This window comes from Pseudophryne corroboree, chromosome 6 (assembly GCF_028390025.1).
Source record: "Pseudophryne corroboree isolate aPseCor3 chromosome 6, aPseCor3.hap2, whole genome shotgun sequence".
NCBI lineage: Eukaryota > Metazoa > Chordata > Amphibia > Anura > Myobatrachidae > Pseudophryne > Pseudophryne corroboree.
In genome coordinates, this window is record NC_086449.1 from 30404048 (window position 1) to 30426725 (window position 22678).

At 46.7% G+C, this 22678-nt stretch overlaps 1 protein-coding gene across 4 annotated transcripts in view; it reads left to right on the forward strand.

Moving 5' to 3' along the window:
• Positions 1 to 3899: 3899 nt before the first annotated feature.
• Positions 3900 to 22678, forward strand: part of LOC134934784 (extracellular calcium-sensing receptor-like) — a 51406-nt gene continuing 32627 nt past the window's right edge. The window contains exons 1-2 of one of the 4 annotated variants that reach the window (XM_063930141.1): positions 3900 to 4047; positions 13285 to 13576. In XM_063930141.1, the coding sequence (XP_063786211.1) occupies positions 3980 to 4047; positions 13285 to 13576 (360 nt within the window). In that variant the 5' untranslated portion in view covers positions 3900 to 3979. Of the gene's footprint in view, positions 4048 to 13284; positions 13577 to 15106; positions 15368 to 22678 lie in introns of those variants that run through there. The other 3 variants (XM_063930142.1, XM_063930143.1, XM_063930144.1) reach the window with 3 other exon arrangements.

Consider the following 22678-nt stretch of genomic DNA (forward strand, 5'->3'; position numbering starts at 1 on the left):
ACACATCACTGTCACTGCACCTCCATCATACACCCTCATCTATACACATCACTGTCACTGCACCTCCATCACACACCCTCATCTGTACACATCACTGTCACTGCACCTCCATCACACACCCTAATCTATACACATCACTGTCACTGCACCTCCATCACACACCCTCATCTATACACATCACTGTCACTGCACCTCCATCACACACCCTCATCTATACACATCACTGTCACTGCACCTCCATCACACACCCTCATCTATACACATCACTGTCACTGCACCTCCATCACACACCCTCATCTATACACATCACTGTCACTGCACCTCCATCACACACCCTCATCTATACACATCACTGTCACTGCACCTCCATCACACACCCTCATCTATACACATCTCTGTCACTGCACCTCCATCACACACCCTCATCTATACACATCACTGTCACTGCAACTCCATCACAGACCCTCATCTATACACATCACTGTCACTGCAACTCCATCACAGACCCTCATCTATACACATCACTGTCACTGCAACTCCATCACACACCTTCATCTATACACATCACTGTCACAATACCTCCATCACACACCCTCATCTATATACATCACTATCACTGCACCTCCATCATACACCCTCATCTATACACATCACTGTCACTGCACCTCCATCACAGACCCTCATCTATACACATCACTGTCACTGCAACTCCATCACACACCTTCATCTATACACATCACTGTCACTGCACCTCCATCATACACCTCATCTGTACACATCACTGTCACTGCACCTCCATCACACACCCTCATATGTACACATCACTGTCACTGCACCTCCATCACACACCCTCATCTATACACATCACTGTCACTGCACCTCCATCACACACCCTCATCTATACACATCACTGTCACTATACCTCCATCACACACCCTCATCTATATACATCACTGTCACTGCACCTCCATCATACACCCTCATCTATACACATCACTGTCACTGCACCTCCATCACACACCCTCATCTATACACATCACTGTCACTGCACCTCCATCACACACCCTCATCTCTACATGTACAATGCACTTATGTAATAATTTTTTTCTGATTCCTACATAGATGTCATTTTGTCATGATGCCCTAATCTTGGTTTATGGGCAGTTTATATAAGTCTGTATTTTGTTGTCAATCATCCGAAAATGCAGTTTTTAAACTGCAACACCCTATTGAAATATTTAGGCTTCTATTTGCATTTCTCGGAGAGAGTTCCAGTCAGACTTCTCCCAGGACCCCCCACCGTTTTGCATCATAAGACGCAAGCGCAGACGGTTTCCTGGGTCCTAATCTAGGAAGTCACCACATCGCAAAGGACGGCTCTATTTGGGAGAGCTGTACTTCCCTGAAATATTTATGGATACAGCGTTAATAAATGCTGATGTGCATGTGATTCATCATGCATCACACCCATTGTGATAGAAGGAGTAATTCTGTTTGTTTCATCTGTTTGTTATTTTATTTTTGCCAGGTGTTTTACATTGTTATTAAATTCTTTTTGTTTTGTGCAATGACAATAAAGTTGTGTTATTCTGTATCTTTGTCTGCAGATGAACTTCATATAAATTGTATAAAATGATCAGTTTCTCTACTATAACATGGTCCGTGGCAATGTTTATTCCTCTGCAAGTGATCTATTCCTTGTATCAGAGATGCAGACTGGATTTACACGGCCTCGAGGGGTTAACACAACCTGGAGATATCATGATTGGAGTTTTGATGCCTCTTTTCATGGATAAAGTTTACAAAAAAATAGTTTTCACCGATCGACCGCCTATAATCAAATGTGATCAGTAAGTGATGAATAATGTTGTGTGGCTGCTACAGTGATTGTGTTGGTTGTGTAAATGAATTATTGTATTTGTGTTGCAGTCCTCATTAAAAGCATTCTAAATCCATAAATAGTTAAGTCAGTCTCAGCCTAATGGAATTGTGAGTGAATTATCAGCATACAAATGTCATTAATGAATATGGAAATACCATATTATTGCTATTTTTTGGTACCATGTGCCCCATAGTGATCACTGTGAAACAAATATGCCTCCAGTATTTAACATAATTTGCCCCTCCATTGTAGTCTAGCAATGTCCCACTCATTCCTGAAAGACTCTCCCTGCAAAGAACCAGCAGCGTGCTTTTAGACATCTTGGCCGGAGCAACCTGTGGAAGTAGGGACCCCGCCAATAAAGGGGTCCTCCCCCTCCAGGGCACCCAAGGGCAGGGCTGAAGCCCAGGAAAATGGTCGGCACCCCTGAGCTGTGGGTGCTGAGTTTATAGCTTTCATGTGTAAAAATAAGAGTTAATATTTTCGTTTATAGGTGAAACTACAGGTCCCAGGAAGCCTCCCCTTCATGCTGTTACTTGGAGAACCACAAGTAGCAACATGCAGGGCATTCAAGGGCACGCTGGTACCTGTAGTCCGCCTGTAAAATAAATATTACAATAAACACAGTACACACAGGACTGCAGCCCCCTAGTAAAACCCTCTACCTCAGTGAGCTCAGCTGAGCCAGTTGCAGTTTGTGTGGCTGCGCTGGCTCAGTGGCTTCACTGTGACTGGAAGTGATTTCCTATTGGGATTGCTACCTGCCAGTCACCAGCAGGAAAGGCAGTCACATTGGGAGGAGTGTCCTCCCTCCGGGACTGCCAGACCGGGCTGCGATTAACAGAGCGCTGGCTTCCTGTAGGAAGCTACTCCTTGCCTGATTTTCAGCCCTAGCCGGCTTCTATGGGCTACAGCCTATGCAGTCCATTCTAGGATGCTTCCTAAAATAGGGTGGTGCTCCCGGCCCCCCCGGAAAGGCAAGCAAGGCTCCCGCATACCCCTACAGCCCCTCTCTCATGGTGAATCGCATCATAATAGCCCCGCCCACTGCTACACAGTCCCTGTTTTCTCTGCACTGTAGAACGGGGGGCCGGGACCATGGTGATGTGATCGTGCTGCCGCGCCCCCGGACAGCCCACTTGCATGCCGGCCACACCCCCTATGCGCAGACCGGGCTGCCCCCTCCTTTAGGAGGGGCAGCCAAGTCGCTAAGTATGATAAATACACATTGACGTTTTCGATAATGGGTGCAATGTGTGAAAGGCATATGGGTTCCTGGGTCCAGGGGGGGACTTACCATACTAACCAATCAACTCCTAGCTGTCATTTTTTAAACACAGCCTGTAGCATGGGAGTTAGAAGCTGATTCGTTGGTACTTTATTTCTCTCCACTTTATCTCTCTCCATTCTTTGATAAATATAATATACAAAATAAGTATTGTGTAGGTTTGAAACTTCTGAAGTGTCCATCTGCCCATGGCCGGATTAACAATGGGGCGGATGGAGCTGCAGCTCCAAGCCCCCCATTGAAAATAGGCCCACAGACCTCCCTGCAGTGCAGGCAGTAGCCAGTGCTGCCAGGAAAAAAAACATTTCCTGTCAGCACATACATCAGCTCACTCACCTCCGGCTGCCCATTCACCCCCACCCCAAACTGGTCAGCTTGTGTCCTGACCGCTTTGTGTTGCAAGGGGCGGGGCTTCGGACGGGCAAGGGGGCGGGATTTCGGACGGGCAAGGGGGCGGAGCCACGTAAATAGTTACGAGACAGCAGCCTCCTGTCAAGAGTGACCCTGCTCCTCTTTCATGAGGCATGTTATTGTTGGAAAGCTGCAGCAGGAAAGGTATGCTGCAGCAAATACAATTATGTTTTGATGGGCGAGGGGCGGGGCTTCGGATGGGCATGGGGGCGGAGCCTCGGATATATCACAGAGGCTCCGCCCCCGAACCCATCAGAAGCCCCGCCCCCTTGTTCATTCAAACGTAAATGTTTTTGCTGCAGCATACCTTTCCTGCTGCAGCTTCCCAACAATAACGTTGAAAGAGGGGAAGGGTCTTGACAGGAGGCTGCTGTCTTTTAGGAGAGCTGGGTCCCTGGATGTCAGAGCTGAGGGGGCATGCAAACCATGTGAGTAGCAGCCCACACCAGGCCCCGAGGTCTGCTACGTAAGTGGTGTCTATGTCAGTAAGTTTTGAAGGGGGGGGGAGGGATGTGTGTGTGTCGCTAAGTAAGTAGTGTCTGTCAGTAAGTAGTGTCAGTGTCAGTAGGTTTTGCGTGTGTGTGTGTGTGTGTGTGTGTGTGTCAGTAAGTAGTGTCAGTAAGTTTTGCATTGTGTCTGTGTCTGTAAGTTTTGCATTTTGTGTGTGTCTGTGTAAGTTTTGTGTTGTGTCGTGTGTGTCAATATGTTTTGCGTTGTGTGTGTGTGTTAGTCAGTCCTGCAAGTGTGGCAGTACGCTCCGGTATGGCGTACCATTAAGAATGTGTCCGCCAGTACGCCATACCCCCGCCACACTGTAAAACACCACCACCAAGCTCCTAGATCTTGCTCGGAGGCGCCGCCAGCACCTTCTTCCTTTTCCAGGAAAAGGACTGCTGGAAGCATGAAGGTGATGTCATCACCCTCCCACACCTGGCACACTGGCAGAGAAAAAGTGACGATGGGGTGCCGGGCCACCGCTGTGTGGGTGGTATTCAGTATACCTGTTGTTGGGATCCCAGCGCACAGTATACCGGCGCCGGAATCCCGACAACCGGCATACCGACACCTTTTCTCCCTGGAGGGAGGATAGCGTGGCGCTTACGCGCGCCACTGAGCCCGCAAGGGGCTCATTTGCGCTCACTTTGCTGTCGGGAAGCCGGCAGTCTGGATCCCGGCGCCGGTATGCTGGCCGCCGGGGACCCAGCCGCCGGCAACTCATACTACACCCCGGTGAGTAACTAATGGTCGGGGCCCCTCCCCACAAGTACAATGAGGCGGCACTACCAAGTTTTGCTGGTGCAGTAAGATTTATTGATCCAGAATCTTACTAAATAAATCTTACTGCACCAGCAAGACTCGAGAGTGCTGCCTCATTGTACTCTGTCCACAGCTTGAAAAACCGAAGGAGGGCACTGGAGCAAATATTCACATCATAACAGGATGAGTGCTGGGTACACAGCTTACATATAATATTTTCTCTAACGTCCTAGTGGATGCTGGGGACTCCGTCAGGACCATGGGGAATAGCGGCTCCGCAGGAGACAGGGCACAAAAGCAAGCTTTTAGGATCACATGGTGTGTACTGGCTCCTCCCCCTATGACCCTCCTCCAAGCCTCAGTTAGGTTTTTGTGCCCGGCCGAGAAGGGTGCAATCTAGGTGGCTCTCTTAAAGAGTTGCTTAGAAAAAGTTTTTAGGTTCTTTATTTTCAGTGAGTCCTGCTGGCAACAGGCTCACTGCATCGAGGGACTTAGGGGAGAGATTTTCAACTCACCTGCGTGCAGGATGGATTGGATTCTTAGGCTACTGGACATAGCTCCAGAGGGAGTCGGAACACAGGGCTCGCCCTGGGGTTCGTCCCGGAGCCGCGCCGCCGACCCCCCTTGCAGATGCTGAAGATGAAGAGGTCCGGAACCAGGCGGCAGAAGACTCTCAGTCTTCATCAGGTAGCGCACAGCACTGCAGCTGTGCGCCATTGTTGTCAGCACACTTCACACAGCGGTCACGGAGGGTGCAGGGCGCTGGGGGGGGGCGCCCTGGGCAGCAATGTATAATACCTGTATGGCGAAAAATACATCACATATAGCCCTTGAGGCTATATGGATGTATTTAACCCCTGCCAGATATCTAAAACTCCGGAGAAGAAGCCCGCCGAAAAGGGGGCGGGGCCTATTCTCCTCAGCACACAGCGCCATTTTCCCTCACAGAAAGGCTGGTGGGAAGGCTCCCATGATCTCCCCTGCACTGCACTACAGAAACAGGGTTAAAACAGAGAGGGGGGGCACTGATTTGGCGATATGTATATATATTAAAATGCTATAAAAGGAACACTTATATAAAGGTTGTCCCTGGATAATTATAGCGTTTTGGTGTGTGCTGGCAAACTCTCCCTCTGTCTCCCCAAAGGGCTAGTGGGTCCTGTCCTCTATCAGAGCATTCCCTATGTGTGTGCTGTATGTCGGTACGTGTGTGTCGACATGTATGAGGAAAATATTGGTGAGGAGGCGGAGCAAATTGCCTGTAATGGTGATGTCACTCTCTAGGGAGTCGACACCGGAATGGATGGCTTATTTATGGAAATTACGTGACAATGTCAACACGCTGCAAGCCGGTTGACGACATGAGAGGGCCGGCGAACAAATTAGTATCTGTCCAGGCGTCTCAAACACCGTCAGGGGCTGTAAAATGCCCATTTACCTCAGTCGGTTGACACAGACCCAGACACGGACACTGATTTCAGTGTCGACGGTGAAGAAACAAACGTATTTTCTTTTAGGGCCACACGTTAAGGGCAATGAAGGAGGTGTTACATATTTCTGATACTCCAAGTACCACAAAAAAGGGTATTATGTGTGAGGTGAAAAAACTTCCTGTAGTTTTTCCTGAATCAGATAAATTAAATGAAGTGTGTGATGATGCGTGGGTTTCCCCCGATAGAAAATTATTGGCGGTATACCCTTTCCCGCCAGAAGTTAAGGCGCGGTGGGAAACACCCCTCAGGGTGGATAAGGCGCTCACACGCTTATCAGAACAAGTGGCGGTACCATCTACGGATAGGGCCGTACTTAAGGAGCCAGCTGATAGGAGGCTGAAAAATATCCTAAAAAGTATACACACACATGCTGGTGTTATACTGCGACCAGCGATCGCCTCAGCCTGGATGTGCAGAGCTGAGGTGGCTTGGTCGGATTCCCTGACTAAAAATATTGATACCTTTGACAGGGACAGTATTTTATTGACTATAGAGCATTTAAAGGATGCATTTCTATATATGCGAGATGCGCAGAGGGATATTTGCACTCTGGCATCAAGAGTAAATGCGATGTCCATATCTGCAAGAAGATGTTTATGGACACGACAGTGGTCAGGTGATGCAGATTCCAAACGGCACAAAGATGTATTGCCGTATAAAGGGGAGGAGTTATTTGGGGTCGGTCCATGGGACCTGGTGGCCAGGGCAACTGCTGGAAAATCCACCGTTTTTTACCCTAAGTCACATCTCTGCAGAAAAAGACACCGTCTTTTCAGCCTCAGTCCTTTCGTCCCTATAAGAGTCATATCTGCCCAGGGATAGAGGAAAGGGAAGAAGACTGCAGCAGGCAGCCCATTCCCAGGAACAGAAGCCCTCCACCGCTTCTACCAAGTTCTCAGCATGACGCTGGGACCGTACAGGACCCCTGGATCCTACAAGTAGTATCCAAGGGGTACAGATTGGAATGTCGAGAGGTTTCCCCCCTCGCAGGTTCCTGTAGTCTGCTATACCAATGTCTCCCTCCGACAGGGAGGCAGTATTGAAAACAATTCACAAGCTGTATTCCCAGCAGGTGATAATAAAATTACCCCTCCGACAACAAGGAAAGGGGTATTACTCCACACTATATGGTGGTACTGAAGGCTAGGTGAGACCTATTCTAAATCTGAAAAATTTGAACACTTGCAAGGGTTCAAATCCAGATGGAGTCACTCAGAGCAGTGATAGCAAAGAACAAGGGGACTATATGGTGTCCCGGGACATCAGGGATGCTTACCTCCATGTCCCAAAATTTGCCTTTTCTCACCAAGGGTACCTCAGGTTCGTGGTACAGAACTGTCACTATCAGTTTCAAGACGATGCCGTTGGATTGTCCAAGGCACCCCGGGTCCTTACCAAGGTAATGACCGAAAGGAGGATTCGTCTTCAAAGAAAATGGACGACCTCCTGATAAGAACAAGGTCCAGAGAACAGTTGGAGGTCGGAGTAGCACTATCTCAAGTAGTTCTACGACAGCACGGGTGGATTCTAAATATTCCAAAACCGCAGTTGTTCCGACGACACGTCTGCTGGTCCTAGGGATGATTCTGGACACAGTCCAGGAAAAGGTGTTTCTCCCAGAGGAGAAAGCCAGGGAGTTATCCGAGCTAATCGGGATCCTCCTAAAACCAGGAAAAGTGTCAGTGCATCATTGCACAAGAGTCCTGGTAAAAATGGTGGCTTATTACGAAGCGCTTCCATTCGGCAGATTTCACGCAAGAACTCTTCAGTGGGATCTGCTGGACAAATGGTCCGGATCGCATCTTCAGATGCATCAGCGGATAACCCTATATCCAAGGACAAGGGTGTCTCTCCTGTGGTGATTACAGAGTGCTCATCTTCTAGAGGGCCGCAGATTCGGCATTCAGGATTGGATGCTGGTGACCACGGAGGCCAGCCTGAGAGGCTGGGGAGCAGTCACACAAGGAGTGTGATCAAGTCTGGAGAATTCTCTCCACATAAATATACTGGAGCTAAGAGCAAATTTATAATGCTCTAAGCTTAGCAAGACCTCTGCTTCAAGGTCAGCCGGTATTGATCCAGTGGGATAACATCACGGCAGTCGCCCACGTAAACAGAAAGGGCGGCACAAGAAGCAGGAGGGCAGTGGCAAAACTGCAAGGATTTTTCGCTAGGCGGAAAATCATGTGATAGCACTGTCAGCAGTGTTCATTCCGGGAGTGGACGACTGGGAAGCAGACTTCCTCAGCAGGCACGACCTCCACCCGGGAGAGTGGGAACTTCATCGGGAAGTTTTCCGCATGATTGTGAACCGTTGGGAAAGACCAAAGGTGGACATGATGGCGTCCCGCCCGAACAAAAAATGGGACAGGTATTGCGCCAGGTCACGAGACCTTCAGGCGATAGCTGTGGACGTCCTGGTAACACCGTGGGTGTAACAGTCGGTGTATGTGTTCCCTCCTCTGCTTCTCATAACCAAGGTATTGAGAATTATAAGACATAGAGGAGTAAGAACTATACTCGTGGCTCCGGATTGGCCAAGAGGGACTTGGTAACCGGAACTTCAAGAGATGCTCACAGAGGACTAATGGCCTCGGGAGCTAAGAAGGGATTTGCTTTCAGCAAGTACCATGTCTGTTCCAAGAGGAACCGTGGCATCGGCCTTTAAGAAAGGACCTGCTCCAGCAGGGACCTTGTCTGTTCCAAGACTTACCGCGACTGCGTTTGACGGCATGGCGGTTTGAACGCCGGATCCTAAGGGAAAAGGCATTCCGGAAGAGGTCATACCTACCCTGGTCAAAGCCAGGAAGGAGGTGACCGCACAACGTTATCACCACATGTGGTAAAAATATGTTGCGTGGGTGAGGCCAGGAAGTCCCCACGAAAAAATTTCAACTAGGTCGATTTCTGCACTTCCTGCAAACAGGAGTGTCTATGAGCCTCAAATTGGGGTCCATTAAGGTTCAAGTTTCGGCCCTATAGATTTTCTTCCAGAAAGAATTGGCTTCAGTTCCTGAAGTCCAGACGTTTGTCAAGGGAGTATTGCATATACAGCCCTTGTGTGCCTCCAGTGGCACCGTGGGATCTCAACGTAGTGTTGGGATTCCTCAAATCATATTGGTTTGAACCACTCAAATCTGTGGATTTGAAATATCTCACATGGAAAGTGACCATGCTGTTGGCTCTGGCCTCGGCCAGGCGATTGTCAAAATTGGCGGCTTTGTCTTACAAAAGCCCATATTTGATTTTCCATTCGGACAGGGCAGAACTGCGGACTCGTCCCCAGTTTCTTCCTAAGGTGGTGTCAGCGTTTCACCTGAAACAACCTATTGTGGTGCCTGCGGCTACTAGGGACTTGGAGGACTCCAAGTTGCTAGACGTTGTCAGGGCCCTGAAAATATATATATATATATATATATATATATATATATAATTCCAGGACGGCTGGAGTCAGAAAGTCTGACTTGCTGTTTATATTGTAGGCACCCAAAAAGCTTGGTGCTCCTGCTTCTAAGCAGACTATTGCTCGTTGGATTTGTAGTACAATTCAGCTTGCACATTCTGTGGCAGGCCTGCCACAGCCAAAATCTGTAAATGCCCATTCCACAAGGAAGGTGGGCTCATCTTGGGCGGCTGCCCGAGGGGTCTCGGCTTTACAACTTTGCCGAGCAGCTACTTGGTCAGGGGCAAACACGTTTGCAAAATTCTACAAATTTGATACCCTGGCTGAGGAGGACCTGGAGTTCTCTCATTCGGTGCTGCAGAGTCATCCGCACTCTCCCGCCCGTTTGGGAGCTTTGGTATAATCCCCATGGTCCTGACGGAGTCCCCAGCATCCACTAGGACGTTAGAGAAAATAAGATTTTACTTACCGATAAATCTATTTCTCATAGTCCGTAGTGGATGCTGGGCGCCCATCCCAAGTGCGGATTGTCTGCATTACTTGTACATAGTTATTGTTACAAAAAATCGGGTTATTATTGTTGTGAGCCATCTTTTTTAGAGGCTACTTCATTGTTATCATACTGTTAACTGGGTTCAAATCACAAGTTGTACGGTGTGATTGGTGTGGCTGGTATGAGTCTTACCCGGGATTCAAGATCCTTCCTTATTGTGTACGCTCGTCCGGGCACAGTACCTAACTGAGGCTTGGAGGAGGGTCATAGGGGGAGGAGCCAGTACACACCATGTGATCCTAAAAGCTTGCTTTTGTGCCCTGTCTCCTGCGGAGCCGCTATTCCCCATGGTCCTGACGGAGTCCCCAGCATCCACTACGGACTATGAGAAATAGATTTATCGGTAAGTAAAATCTTATTTTTTATTCTATAACAAGTGTCACATCCTGCTGTCCTTGTCTCTGTAGTCCGCAGGGACAGGGGGTGTCTGTGCCATGGATTCACATAATATATAACCACTTCACCTAGTGTCACATGGTTACATCCCTTAATGACATGTGACCACGGCACGAAGGCACAGTACCACTGAGAAAAAAATGCTGTGTGCACCACAGGTGTCAGTAAGAAGTGTCTGTCAGTAAGTAGTGTTTGTGTCAGTACATTTTGCATGGTGTCTGTGTCAGTAAGTTTTGTGTTGTGTGTATGTGTCAGTAAGTAGTGTCTGTCAGTAGGTTTTTTACTGTGTGTGTGTGTGTCAGTAAGTAGTGTCTGTCAGTAAGTGGTGGGTGTCTGTGTCAGTAATACCCCTTTCACACCGCAAAAATAACCTGGTATAGACTGGGTATATTGCTGGGTCGACACGTTCCGATGTGTGTTGTGAAAGGGGTCATGGGCGAATTCCGGATTGCCTGACCCAGTAATTCAACTCGGGAATAAAGAAGCGTTATTCTCGGGTTAAATACCTGGTCCGGTGCAGTGTGAACGGGTCACCCAGGTCGATGCAACCCGGGACCCGTTCACTGCATAGGGATGATCTCATCTCCCAGCACCGCCTCGGCGCCTGATGCCGACTCCATCTCCGCCCACAGATGGCAACCCGAACCGGCAAATTGCCGGGTCGGGTTGGCGGTGTGTAGGGTCAAATGCCGGGTCCCACCCAGGAATGGACCCATTTCCAATTCCCAGGTGGGACCCGGCATTGTGATGTGAGAGCGGTATAAGTATTGTGTTGTGTGCGTGTCAGTAAGTAATGTCTGTGTCAGTAAGTTTATCTGTGTTGTGCGTGTGTGTCAGTCAGTAATATCTATCAGTAAGTGTCTGTGTCGGTAAGTTTTGTGTTGTGAGTGTGTGTGTTAGTAAATAGTGTCTGTCAGTAAGTGGTGATTGTGTCAGTAAGCATTGTGTTGTGTGTGTGTGTGTGTGTCAGTAAGTAGTGTCTGTCAGTAAGTGGTGACTGTGTCACTCACATGGCATAGGCCACACCTCCTATTTAGACCACACCCACACCACACTGATCACACCCCCACATCACTAGTCACACCACCGCAGCGCTTGTTACACCTCCTGCCGAGGCACACAATAGGCCCTTCCTAAATTTCAGCTCCAGGCCCATATGGACCTTAATCTGGCACTGCATCTGCCCTACCTTCTGGCAATGTGCAGGGATGATTACTGGTCTCTGGTCGGTTCCCAATAGCTGGTTGAAACTTAAAGGGTTGTGTTTATAATGCATGGGGCATGTGTTAGGGATTGTGCCATAACAGCCTGGCAGGGCCATCGAACTGCTGTGTGCCACCTGCTAAGACATGTTGCAATCTGGTTGGGTTTATTGGCTCAGGGAAATGTTCCATGGTTTGGACGCCACTTTTTAACTTTTTTCTGATAGAGGTGATGTGTGTCCTACAGTTGCTGTTGTATAAAGGAATTGAATCACTGCTTATAAAACACTTTTTTTTCTGGTTTTCTATACAGTTGTATGAAGTTGTCTTTATTACAGTATGTGCCCAATATGTTTATGCTATTTTCCTAAATAACCACACACTGTATAAAGGATACAAAACTGTATTTTTTGGGTCCGCTGAAAGTTCCACAGCTTTTTTTTTGCCGCATTTATGGGTCTATTCATGAAGCAGTGAAAAGTGTGGAGAAGTCAGCCAGTGGAGAAGTTGCCCATGGCATCCAATCAGCATTGAAGTAACATTTATAATTTGCATACTATACAACTGTACGGAGCAGCTGATTGGTTGCCATGGTCAACTTCTTCACAGGCTCACTTCTCCACGCTTTTCACTGCTTCATGAATAGACATCTTAGTAACTGCACTTTTGAGAGTGAAATACTACCATTATTATTTCCATATACTGTCTGTATGCATATGGAAGTAGTGTGTATTGTTACTGATGGTCCCCTGAGAAGTGGATCTGTCAGAATGCCCGAGGGTCTTGAGATTATTTGGTTCTTCCACTGGCTAGCCTTCATCTAGGACTACTAGACACAGACCTGGACTTTTATAGGTCCAGAAGCTGCCCACATGCTCCACACTTACTGTCAGGGCTGGCTCTACCATGATGTAGCTCTAGTGATCTGGGTTGTCCCTGCCTCTGCCTATCCCAAAATTAAGGATGTCTCCGAGAGAGGCATCCTTGTTGAACTTAAAGCAGGTGGTGGCTGTAGAACTTCTAAGATGCCACCTCCACACCTTCCCTTGAGAGGGTGGAAAGTGGGTATTGATATTTGGGTGAAGGTGGTGGGATGAAGGGGTTGTTCGTGTTGGGAAGGGGAGGGGGGGGGGGGCAAAGTATTTTGTTGCACCTGGAACCACCAATGAAGCCACTGCAATGAAGTAAATATAGAGGATAGAGTTTCAGTCTGTCCTCTCTCTCTACCAGTAAAAATGTCTGATTCCATCAGGTTCGCTGTTTACTGTTCCATGTGCTTTTCTAACTTTATTTACACTGTTTCTACTTACTAAATTGATTTTTTGGTGTTTTATAACTTTGTTATGTGTAGTGAACTTTATTTTACCGACAATGTCTTCTATTTATTTCTGTCCTGAAGGTTCAGGTTGGATTCCTACCAACAAACTCTAGCCATAAAGTTTGCTGTAGAAGAGATTAACATGAACCCCAAAGTTCTCGACAACAGGACGCTAGGGCTGCAGGTATATAAGACGTGTAATGTGCCTCACTATGAGGTACAAGGAGCCTTACACCTATTATCTGAATCCGGCACGGCCATCCCCAACTATAGGTGTCATGGACGATCAGACTACAGTGCGGTTATAGGATCTTTATATTCCATAAACTCTATTATAGTGGCAAATATTTTGGGGGTCTTCCGGTACCCTCAGGTAAGAATATTTTATTTACCTTTCCTGTAGTAGCATACTTTTAATTCAGCGAAGTGCTTTATGTAACTTTCATTATCTTCAATCAAGTTTTTTTTTTAAAAATTTAATATTTGTTATTGGTCAATGTATTTTAACAACCAACGATATTATCATTGGTCGATTTTTTTCATCAACCATTTTTGCCTACACACTGGACAATATTGATGGCCGATTTGGACGATATGACAGTACACTACATACATCTATGTTGTCCAAATTGGCTTGCATGTATAAACGAGGATAGATCAACGGTGAGCGACTGCGGGGCTGCGCATTGTTCATCGTTAATGCATACACACTGGGGGTCATTCCAAGTTGATCGCTCGCTAGCAATTTTCAGCAGCCGTGCAAACGCTATGCCGCCGCCCACTGGGAGTGTATTTTAGCTTAGCAGAAGTGCGAACGGTTGTATCGCAGAGCGGCTACAAAATTTTTTTGTGTAGTTTCAGAGTAGCTCAAAACCTACTCAGCGCTTGCGATCACTTCAGACTATTCAGTTGCGGTTTTGACGTCACACGCCCGCCCAGCGTTCGCCCAGCCACGCCTCCGTTTTCCCTGGCAGGCCTGCGTTTTTCCTCACACTCCCTGAAAACGGTCAGTTTCCACCCAGAAACGCCCACTTCATGTCAATCACTCTGCGGCCAGCAGTGCGACTGAAATGCATTACTAGACCCTGTGCAAAATTACATCGTTCGTTGTGCCCGTACGTCGCGCGTGCGCATTGCGCCGCATTCGTATGCGCAGAACTGCCGTTTTTTTAGCCTGATCGCTGCGCTGCAAACAAATGCAGCTAGCGATCAACTCGGAATGACCCCAACTGAACGATATGAACGATTTATTGTTCATTTTTGAATGATATTGTTCACATCTGTTATCGTCAAGTGTGTAGGGCCAGATTCATTTATTTCCTAGTATATATATGTGTATATATATATATATATATATATATATATATATGATACCCCACTCCTAGTGAGAACATTTACTGTTTATTTGTAAATACCGCCTTTATATACGTTTAATAGAGCCAAAGCATCATTTATGACAGGGCTAACGCGTGGTGAATGGGAACTCTCACCTGTGCGCTGGCTATACAGATGTCACATTGCAGCTTCAAGGAGAAAAAAAGGATAAATAAAACACCCAATTAAATACCCAGTAATTCACAATTTACCTTTGTGCACTTTATATTCAGCAATTGAAATTTGTTGTCTATAAAAATAAATGGTTCACCTTTACCACAAAATAAGGACCAATCAAACTGGCTGTTTTTTATAATGATATTTTATTGTCGTTTTTCTTTTTATGTTATATAACAAAATACATGTTTTTTATATATGCGATATAACAAATCTATGCCTAAAAACGTTTTCTGAGAATAATAAAAAGTTTCTTAATACTATTTACCAGGGCTTCTCTATATTTATTATTTTTGCTTCAGGGAGAGGCCGGCTCATGGTGGGCGGTGTGACAGTTGGTGGTGGTTGAGCAGCCATCTTGGAGGGGAAATGGTGGATGGCAGTGTGCTGGAGCGCTGTGCAGGAGGACTGTTCCCGGTGACCGGAAGCAGTGCAAGCAGTGTCAGTGTCCCTCATCAGCCTGGTAGCTCGTGTTCTGGAGGTGGCTGGTGGGGAGTAGTAACGCGACTCCATGCCTACCTGAAGGGCGGATCTTTTACTCCTCTACTGAGCAGTGTAGGGAGAAGTGGAGTAAAAGCAGCCAGTGCAACCAGATGGCTGAACCGTCCACTGTGTAGGTCTATAGTGAGTGACATTGCGGAGCCAAACATTGGGAAGCAGTTATACTCCCGACAAACAGGATACCGGCGATTGAAATACCGACGCTGGGAACTCGAGGGAGGACACAATCCCGGCATCGAAATACCGACGCCAAACAGTATGCCGGCATCAAAATACAGACAGCTGGCCTCCCGATTGTGCCGTGCGCGGGGGGAGGGGTGGAGGTAGGTTTAGAAAGCAGAAGGGGGGTTAGTCTTAGGGTGTAGGCACGGGAAAGTTAAGGAGAGGGACCGGGGACTGAGGGTTAGGGTTAGGCACATAGATGGAGAGGTTAAGATTAGGCACCTAGCGGGGAAGGGAGGGTTAGGGTTAGGCACCACTGGGGACGGTTAGGCACCCACAAGGAAGGGTTGGTGTAGGGAAAAGGTGAGTGTTAGTAGCCTTAATGGGTGGCTGTCGGGATTATGAATGACTGGAAGTCATACTGAATCCTTCGACATTACAGCACACATCAAGGCTGCAGCATTAATTAGCGTCTCTCTCTCCAACTATAGTGGGAAACATAGTAAATTACCACGGAGACTCAGTAAAACTCTCAGCTGGCAGTTATAAGATCTGAATCTAATCTATACAGGGTTCTGACGGAAAGCTGCACAGACAGTGAAGTATAGTTGTTGCTTAGGCTAGGAAAGATTGTTACACTGAAAAGTTATTGCTCACAGTGAGGAAACCATCGCAACGGTCCAAACAAGATCAGCTGTACCTCATATAATAAACTTTCTTTTGTGTCAGTCCTTGCAGACAGGGGCAAACGCAGGATTTACTGGGGGGGGGGGGGGGGGTCCGTATTGAACACCTATATGAACTGTGGCGTACTGTGCACATACTGTACAAATTGCATATACACATTGCACACACATTCAGAGCACACCGTACATACATAATAATTGCACACACATACATAGAACACCATACATACATACAGATTGCACACACATACATAGCGCACCATACATACATAATCATTGCACACACATACATACATACATACACACACACACACACACACACACACACACACACACACACAGATAAATAGCACACCATGCACACACATTCATACATACATAAATACGTACATATTGCACACAGATAAATAGCACACCGTGCACACACATACATACATAATCATTGCACACACACACATACATACATACATACATACATATATACATACATACAAACATACACACACAGATAGATAGCACACCATGCACACACATTCATACATACATAAATACGTACATATTGCACACAGATAAATAGCACACCATGCACACACATACATGCATACATACATACATACATACATACATACATACATACATACACACACATTGCACACATATAATTATAAATAGCACCCATATACATTATACATACACATTGCCAAGGGAAAATGCTGGATTTACCGGGGGGGGGGGTCGGGGAAGGGGGGGTCCGCATTAAAAAACCTATACATACTGTAGCATACAACACAAATACACATTGCACATTTACACATAGCACATCATACATATAGTAAATACAGATGGGTTCATGTTTATCTTGACCTTTAATAGGATTAACTGAGACTGGCCAGTCAGATTTAGGTGGTTATTCCGAGTTGATCGCTCACTCGCAGTTTTTAGCAGTCGTGCTAACGCTTTGAGCCGCCACCCTCTGGGAGTGTATTTTAGCTTAGCAGAAGTGCGAACGAAAGGATCGCAGAGCATAGAAACATAGAATTTGTCGGCAGATAAGAACTGCTTGGCCCATCTAGTCTGCTCCTTTTTTTTTTACATTATTTTTATCTCTAACCTTATTTGATCCTCATTTCTGTGTAAGGAAATCCTTATGTCTATCCCATGCATGTTTAAATTGCTCTACTGTCTTAGCCTCTACCACCTCTGATGGGAGGCTATTCCACTTGTCCACTACCCTTTCTGTGAAGTAATTTTTCCGCAAATTTCCCCTGAACCTCCCCCCCTCCAGTCACAGTGCATGTCCTATTGCTTCTCTTCATTTGGAGAATGTTTCCCTCCTGGACTTTGTTAAAACCCTTGATATATTTGAAAGTTTCTATCATGTCCCCCCCTTTCCCTACTCTGCTCCATTCTATACATATTGAGATTTCTTAGTCTTTCTGGGTATGTTTTGTGATGTAGGTCATGCACCATTTTAGTTGCCCTTCTTTGTACAGTCTCTAATGTATTAATATCCTTTTGAAGATATGGCCTCCAGAAATGAACACAGTATTCTAGATGAGGCCGTACCAATGACCTATACAGTGGCATTATTACTTCTTTCTTTCTGCTGCTGATTCCTCTCCCAATGCAGCCAAGCATCTGACTAGCCTTCCTCATTGCCTTGTTACATTGCTTACCTGCCTTTAAGTCACCTGAAATAGTGACTCCTAGATCCCTTTCCTCCTCAGTAGTTTCCAGTATAGTGCCATTAATACTATATTTAGCCTTTGGATTTTTGAGACCCAATTGCATGATTTTGCATTTTTTGGCATTAAACTGTAATTGCCACACTCTTGACCATTCCTCTAGTCTACCTAGATCCTCAATCATTTGTTTTACCCCATCTGTTGTGTCTACTCTGTTGCATACCTTTGTGTCATCTGCAAAAAGGCATACTTTCCCTTTAATGCCATTTGCAATGTCACCAATAAAGATAATAAAAAGCACTGGTACAAGTACAGATCCCTGGGGTACTCCACTGGTAACATTTCCTTCATATGAATGCACTCCATTTACCACAACTCTCTGTTTTCTATCATTCAACCAAGATCTTATCCATTAATAATCCTAATATCCAATTCCAAACTTTCAAGTTTATTTAGCAGTCTGCGATGTGGAACAGTGTCAAAAGCCTTACTAAAGTCTAGATAAGCTATATCCATGGCTCCACCTTTATCCATCACTTTAATCACACAGTCAAAAAAGTCAATACGATTTGTTTGACATGATCTCCCCCCATGCTGTTTGGGATCCTGTAAATTGCCAGATTTGAGATAATCTACAACTCTTTCTTTTAAGAGTGTTTCCATCAATTTCACTACTACTGATGTAAGACTCACTGGTCTGTAGTTGTTTGCCTCTTCCTTGCTTCCACTTTTGTGCAGTGGGACTACGTTTACTCTTTTCCAGTCTTCTGGAATTACTCCTGTAGCTAATGACTGGTTGAATAATTCTGTCAATGGTGCTACCAGCACCTCTTTAAGTTCTTTTAGTATCCTTGGATATATCCCATCTGGCCCCATAGATTTGTCCACTTTCATCTTTGAGAGTTCTGCTAGGACCTTCTCCTCTGTAAATGTACTTGTTTCATTTTCCTGAATATCCCTGCAACTTAACTGTGGCCCCTTCCCCTCTCTTTCAGTAGTAAATACTGAGCAAAAATAATTATTACGATGATCTACTATTAAATTGTCTCCCTCAACAAGACTCCCAGTGTCTGTCTTTAGTTTTATTATTCCGCCTTTTGTTTTTCTCCTTTCGCTTATATACCTAAAAAATTTTTTGCCTCCTTTACCCACGGACTGGGCCATTTTCTCCTCAGCTTGTGCCTTTGCACATCTGATTACCTTCTTAGTCTCCTTCTGTCTAAGAAGATATAACTCTTTGTCTTCATTATTTTGTGTCTGCTTATATTTCCTAAAAGCCATCTTTTTTGCTTTCACAATATTTGCTACTTCTTTGGCAAACTACACTGACTTCCTTTTCCTTGTGTTTTTCCTAACACTTTTGATACAAAGGTCTGTTGCCTTTAATATTGCACATTTTAATGTTTCCCACCTCTCCTGCACTGCTTCCAAGTTCTTCCACACTGCCAAAGAATCGCTTATACATTTTCCCATCCCTACAAAATCAGCCTTCCTAAAATCCAACACCTTTGTTTTTGTATGGGATGAGTCAGTCTCTGTCTTTATGCAGAACCATACTGCTTGATGATCACTGGATCCCAGGTTTTCACCAAGATTTATGTTCGATATTCTGTCTCCATTTGCAGGGCCGTAACTACGTGTGTGCCAAGTGGGCTTGGCACACAGCGCAGTTGCCCTGAGGGCGCACGGCCAGCGGCATGTAATGAGTCAAATTGACTCATTACATGCCGCCTCTGCTGTGTGCGCCGCGCTGTGGAGGGATAAGAGACCAGCGCCGGGCAGCAGAGAAGGAGGGAGGGGGAGCAGGGAGCCGCAGCAGCGCTATTTCATTGGTAGTAAGCGCCGCTGCAGCATCCCCCTCTCCTTCTGTATTGGCTGCCCGGTGCTGCTGTGGATGCTGGGATGCGGTTCCTCCATCCCAGCATCTACAGCAGCGCTGGGCAGCCAATACGGAAGGAGAGGGGGATGCTGCAGCGGCGCTTACTACCAATGACATAGCGCTGCTGCGGCTCCCTGCTCCACCTCCCTCCTCCTCCTTCTCACCTCACTGCCTGCACCGAGGGAGCTGCACGAGGAGCCTGACTGCCAGCAGGGAGATGGTAAGTATGTCTCTCTCTCTCTCTCTCTCTCTCTCAGGGGGACACCATCTGCCGCAATGTGTAAAAAGGGGGCCTGGCTGCCGCAATGTGTAAAAAGGGGGCCTGGCTGCCGCAATGTGTAAAAAGGGGGACTGGCTGCCGCAATGTGTAAAGAGGGGGCCTGGCTGCCGCAATGTGTAAAAAGGGGGACTGGCTGCCGCAATGTGTAAAAAGGGGGCCTGGCTGCCGCAATGTGTAAAAAGGGGGCCTGGCTGCCGCAATGTGTAAAAAGGGGGACTGGCTGCCGCAATGTGTAAAGAGGGGGCCTGGCTGCCGCAATGTGTAAAAAGGGGGACTGGCTGCCGCATGTGTAAAAAGGGGACTGGCTGCCGCAATGTGTAAAGAGGGGGCCTGGCTGCCGCAATGTGTAAAAAGGGGGACTGTCTGCCGCAATGTGTAAAAAGGGGGCCTGGCTGCCGCAATGTGTAAAAAGGGGGACTGGCTGCCGCAATGTGTAAAAAGGGGGACTGTCTGCTGTAATGTGTAAAAAGGGGGACGCTGTCTGCTGTAATGTATAAAAGGGGCTCTACCTGGTGTAGTGGCGCTACTGTGCAGCGTAATTTGAATAATGTAGACTACTGTGCACCGTAGTATGAATTGCTATTATTTTGTGGCCACGCCCCTTCCCCGTGAAGCCACGCCAATATACATTTTTCACGCGCCTACAGCGCGCACTGCCCCTATCTTCCATGGGGGTGGGGGGGCGCCACTGTCGTTTCTTGCACACAGCGCTAAAATGCCTAGTTACGGCACTGTCCATTTGTAAGTATTAAGTCTAATATTGCGTCTTTCCGAGTGGGCTCCCTCACCAGTTGGTGGAGGGATGCTCCCTGAAGGGAATTCAAAATGTCCCTACTTCTAGTGGAACTAGCAACAGACACCTCCCAGTTTACATCAGGAAGATTAAAGTCTCCCATGATTATTACCTCTCCTTTTAATGCCATTTTAGTTATGTCCTGCAATAGGTTCTTGTCGAGTTCCTCTTCCTGACCTAGTGGCCTGTATATCACACCAATACGAATTATCGACTTTTCCCCTGTTTCTATGGTCACCCAAAGGGCCTCAGTTTTTTTTCAATACTTTTTATTAATGTAGTATTTATGCTTTTTTTACATACATTGCTACCCCTCCTCCGATTTTTCCAATTCTGTCCTTCCTAAATAAAGTATATCCCGGTATAGCTATGTCCCAGCTATGTCCCAGAGCGGCTACAAAGTTTTTTTGTGCAGATTTAGAGTAGCTCAAAACCTACTCAGCGCTTGCGATCACTTCAGACTGTTCAGTTCCTGTTTTGATGTCACAAACACGCCCTGTGTTTGCCCAGCCACGCCTGCGTTTTTCCTGGCACGCCTGCGTTTTTCCGAACACTCCCTGAAAACGGTCAGTTGACACCCAGAAACGCCTTCTTCCTGTCAATCACTCTGCGGCCAGCAGTGCAACTGAAAAGCTTCGCTAGACCTTGTGTGAAACTACATCGTTCTTTGTAATAGTATGACATGCGTGCACATTGCGCCACATACGCATGCGCAGAAGTGCCTATTTATTTGCCTGATCGCTGCACAGCGAATGAAAGCAGCTAGCGATCAACTCAGATTCACCACCTTAATCCCCTGCTGTAATGAGTTAATCCCCTGCATACACATGCATTCACACACATAAATAGCACACTGTACACACATACACTTGTATGCACATACATAGCACACCATATACACATACACTTGCATACGCATACTGTACATAACATATCATACACACATAGCACATCATACATACATAAATAAATACATAGCATACTGTAGCATACCACACATCTTTTACTTAAAAACACATATGCAGGGAGATAAATACAGCTTACACCACCACTGACCCACCGGCATGACACTCCCACACACACACACAAAAGCTGCACACCTGCGGCTCTGGTACAAAGCACCAGGGAACCAGTGAGTCACCCAGCGTGAACTGCCAGTGGGAGGAACTGCGCGCTGTCATTGTGCAGCTCTATAGCAGTCAGCCAGCCGCGATCAGTGCTGTCTATTTGTATGGGCTCAATGGGCACTTGCCGAAGGGCCCCAGGAGTATAGCCCGATAGCTGAGGGTCCCTTCTTTCCAGGTGTGCCAAATTTTTTAAAATCGGCCCTGGGGAACCTGAGATATCCGATGTCAAAGCAGTAGTCGCTATCCAAGCCTGTTCATTGCTCTTCCCAGCCAGATATCTTGGGTTCTGTATTACTTAGAGCTGAGACTCTCCCCTCTCAGTGGACACTAACAGCTTGTCTCTACTATGCCCAGAACCACAGATATCAGCCTTCCAGCAGCCGGTCCCTGCTCCAGCTCCACACGCCTGGTATGCAGTTTTATATTTCCACAAGGGGATTGCTCTGGCTCCTGAACTCTGATCCCCAAGTCCCCAGTACGTCATGGAAGGTGGGACGCTAGTTTTTTTTATCCCATTCAAAGCTAAGAAATCTATTTCCGTAAACTGGAGATATCTGCAGTCAAGCAAGCTGCCCTCCCACCAGAAAATTATGAATATTAAGCCCAGTCCACAATCCACCCCTCTCCTGTGTACTAAACACCCCCTACCACCCTGGAAGTCATGTACCGGGGCCCCTTCATTCAGCACAATGCCCCTTCTACAGTTTAATGTTCTCCCTCCTGCACCATCTCCCACCATCTGTGCAGTTAAGGAGTAATTAGCAGAAATTACTGATCCACGTCCTACATGCTGAGCGGAAGATTGAACACC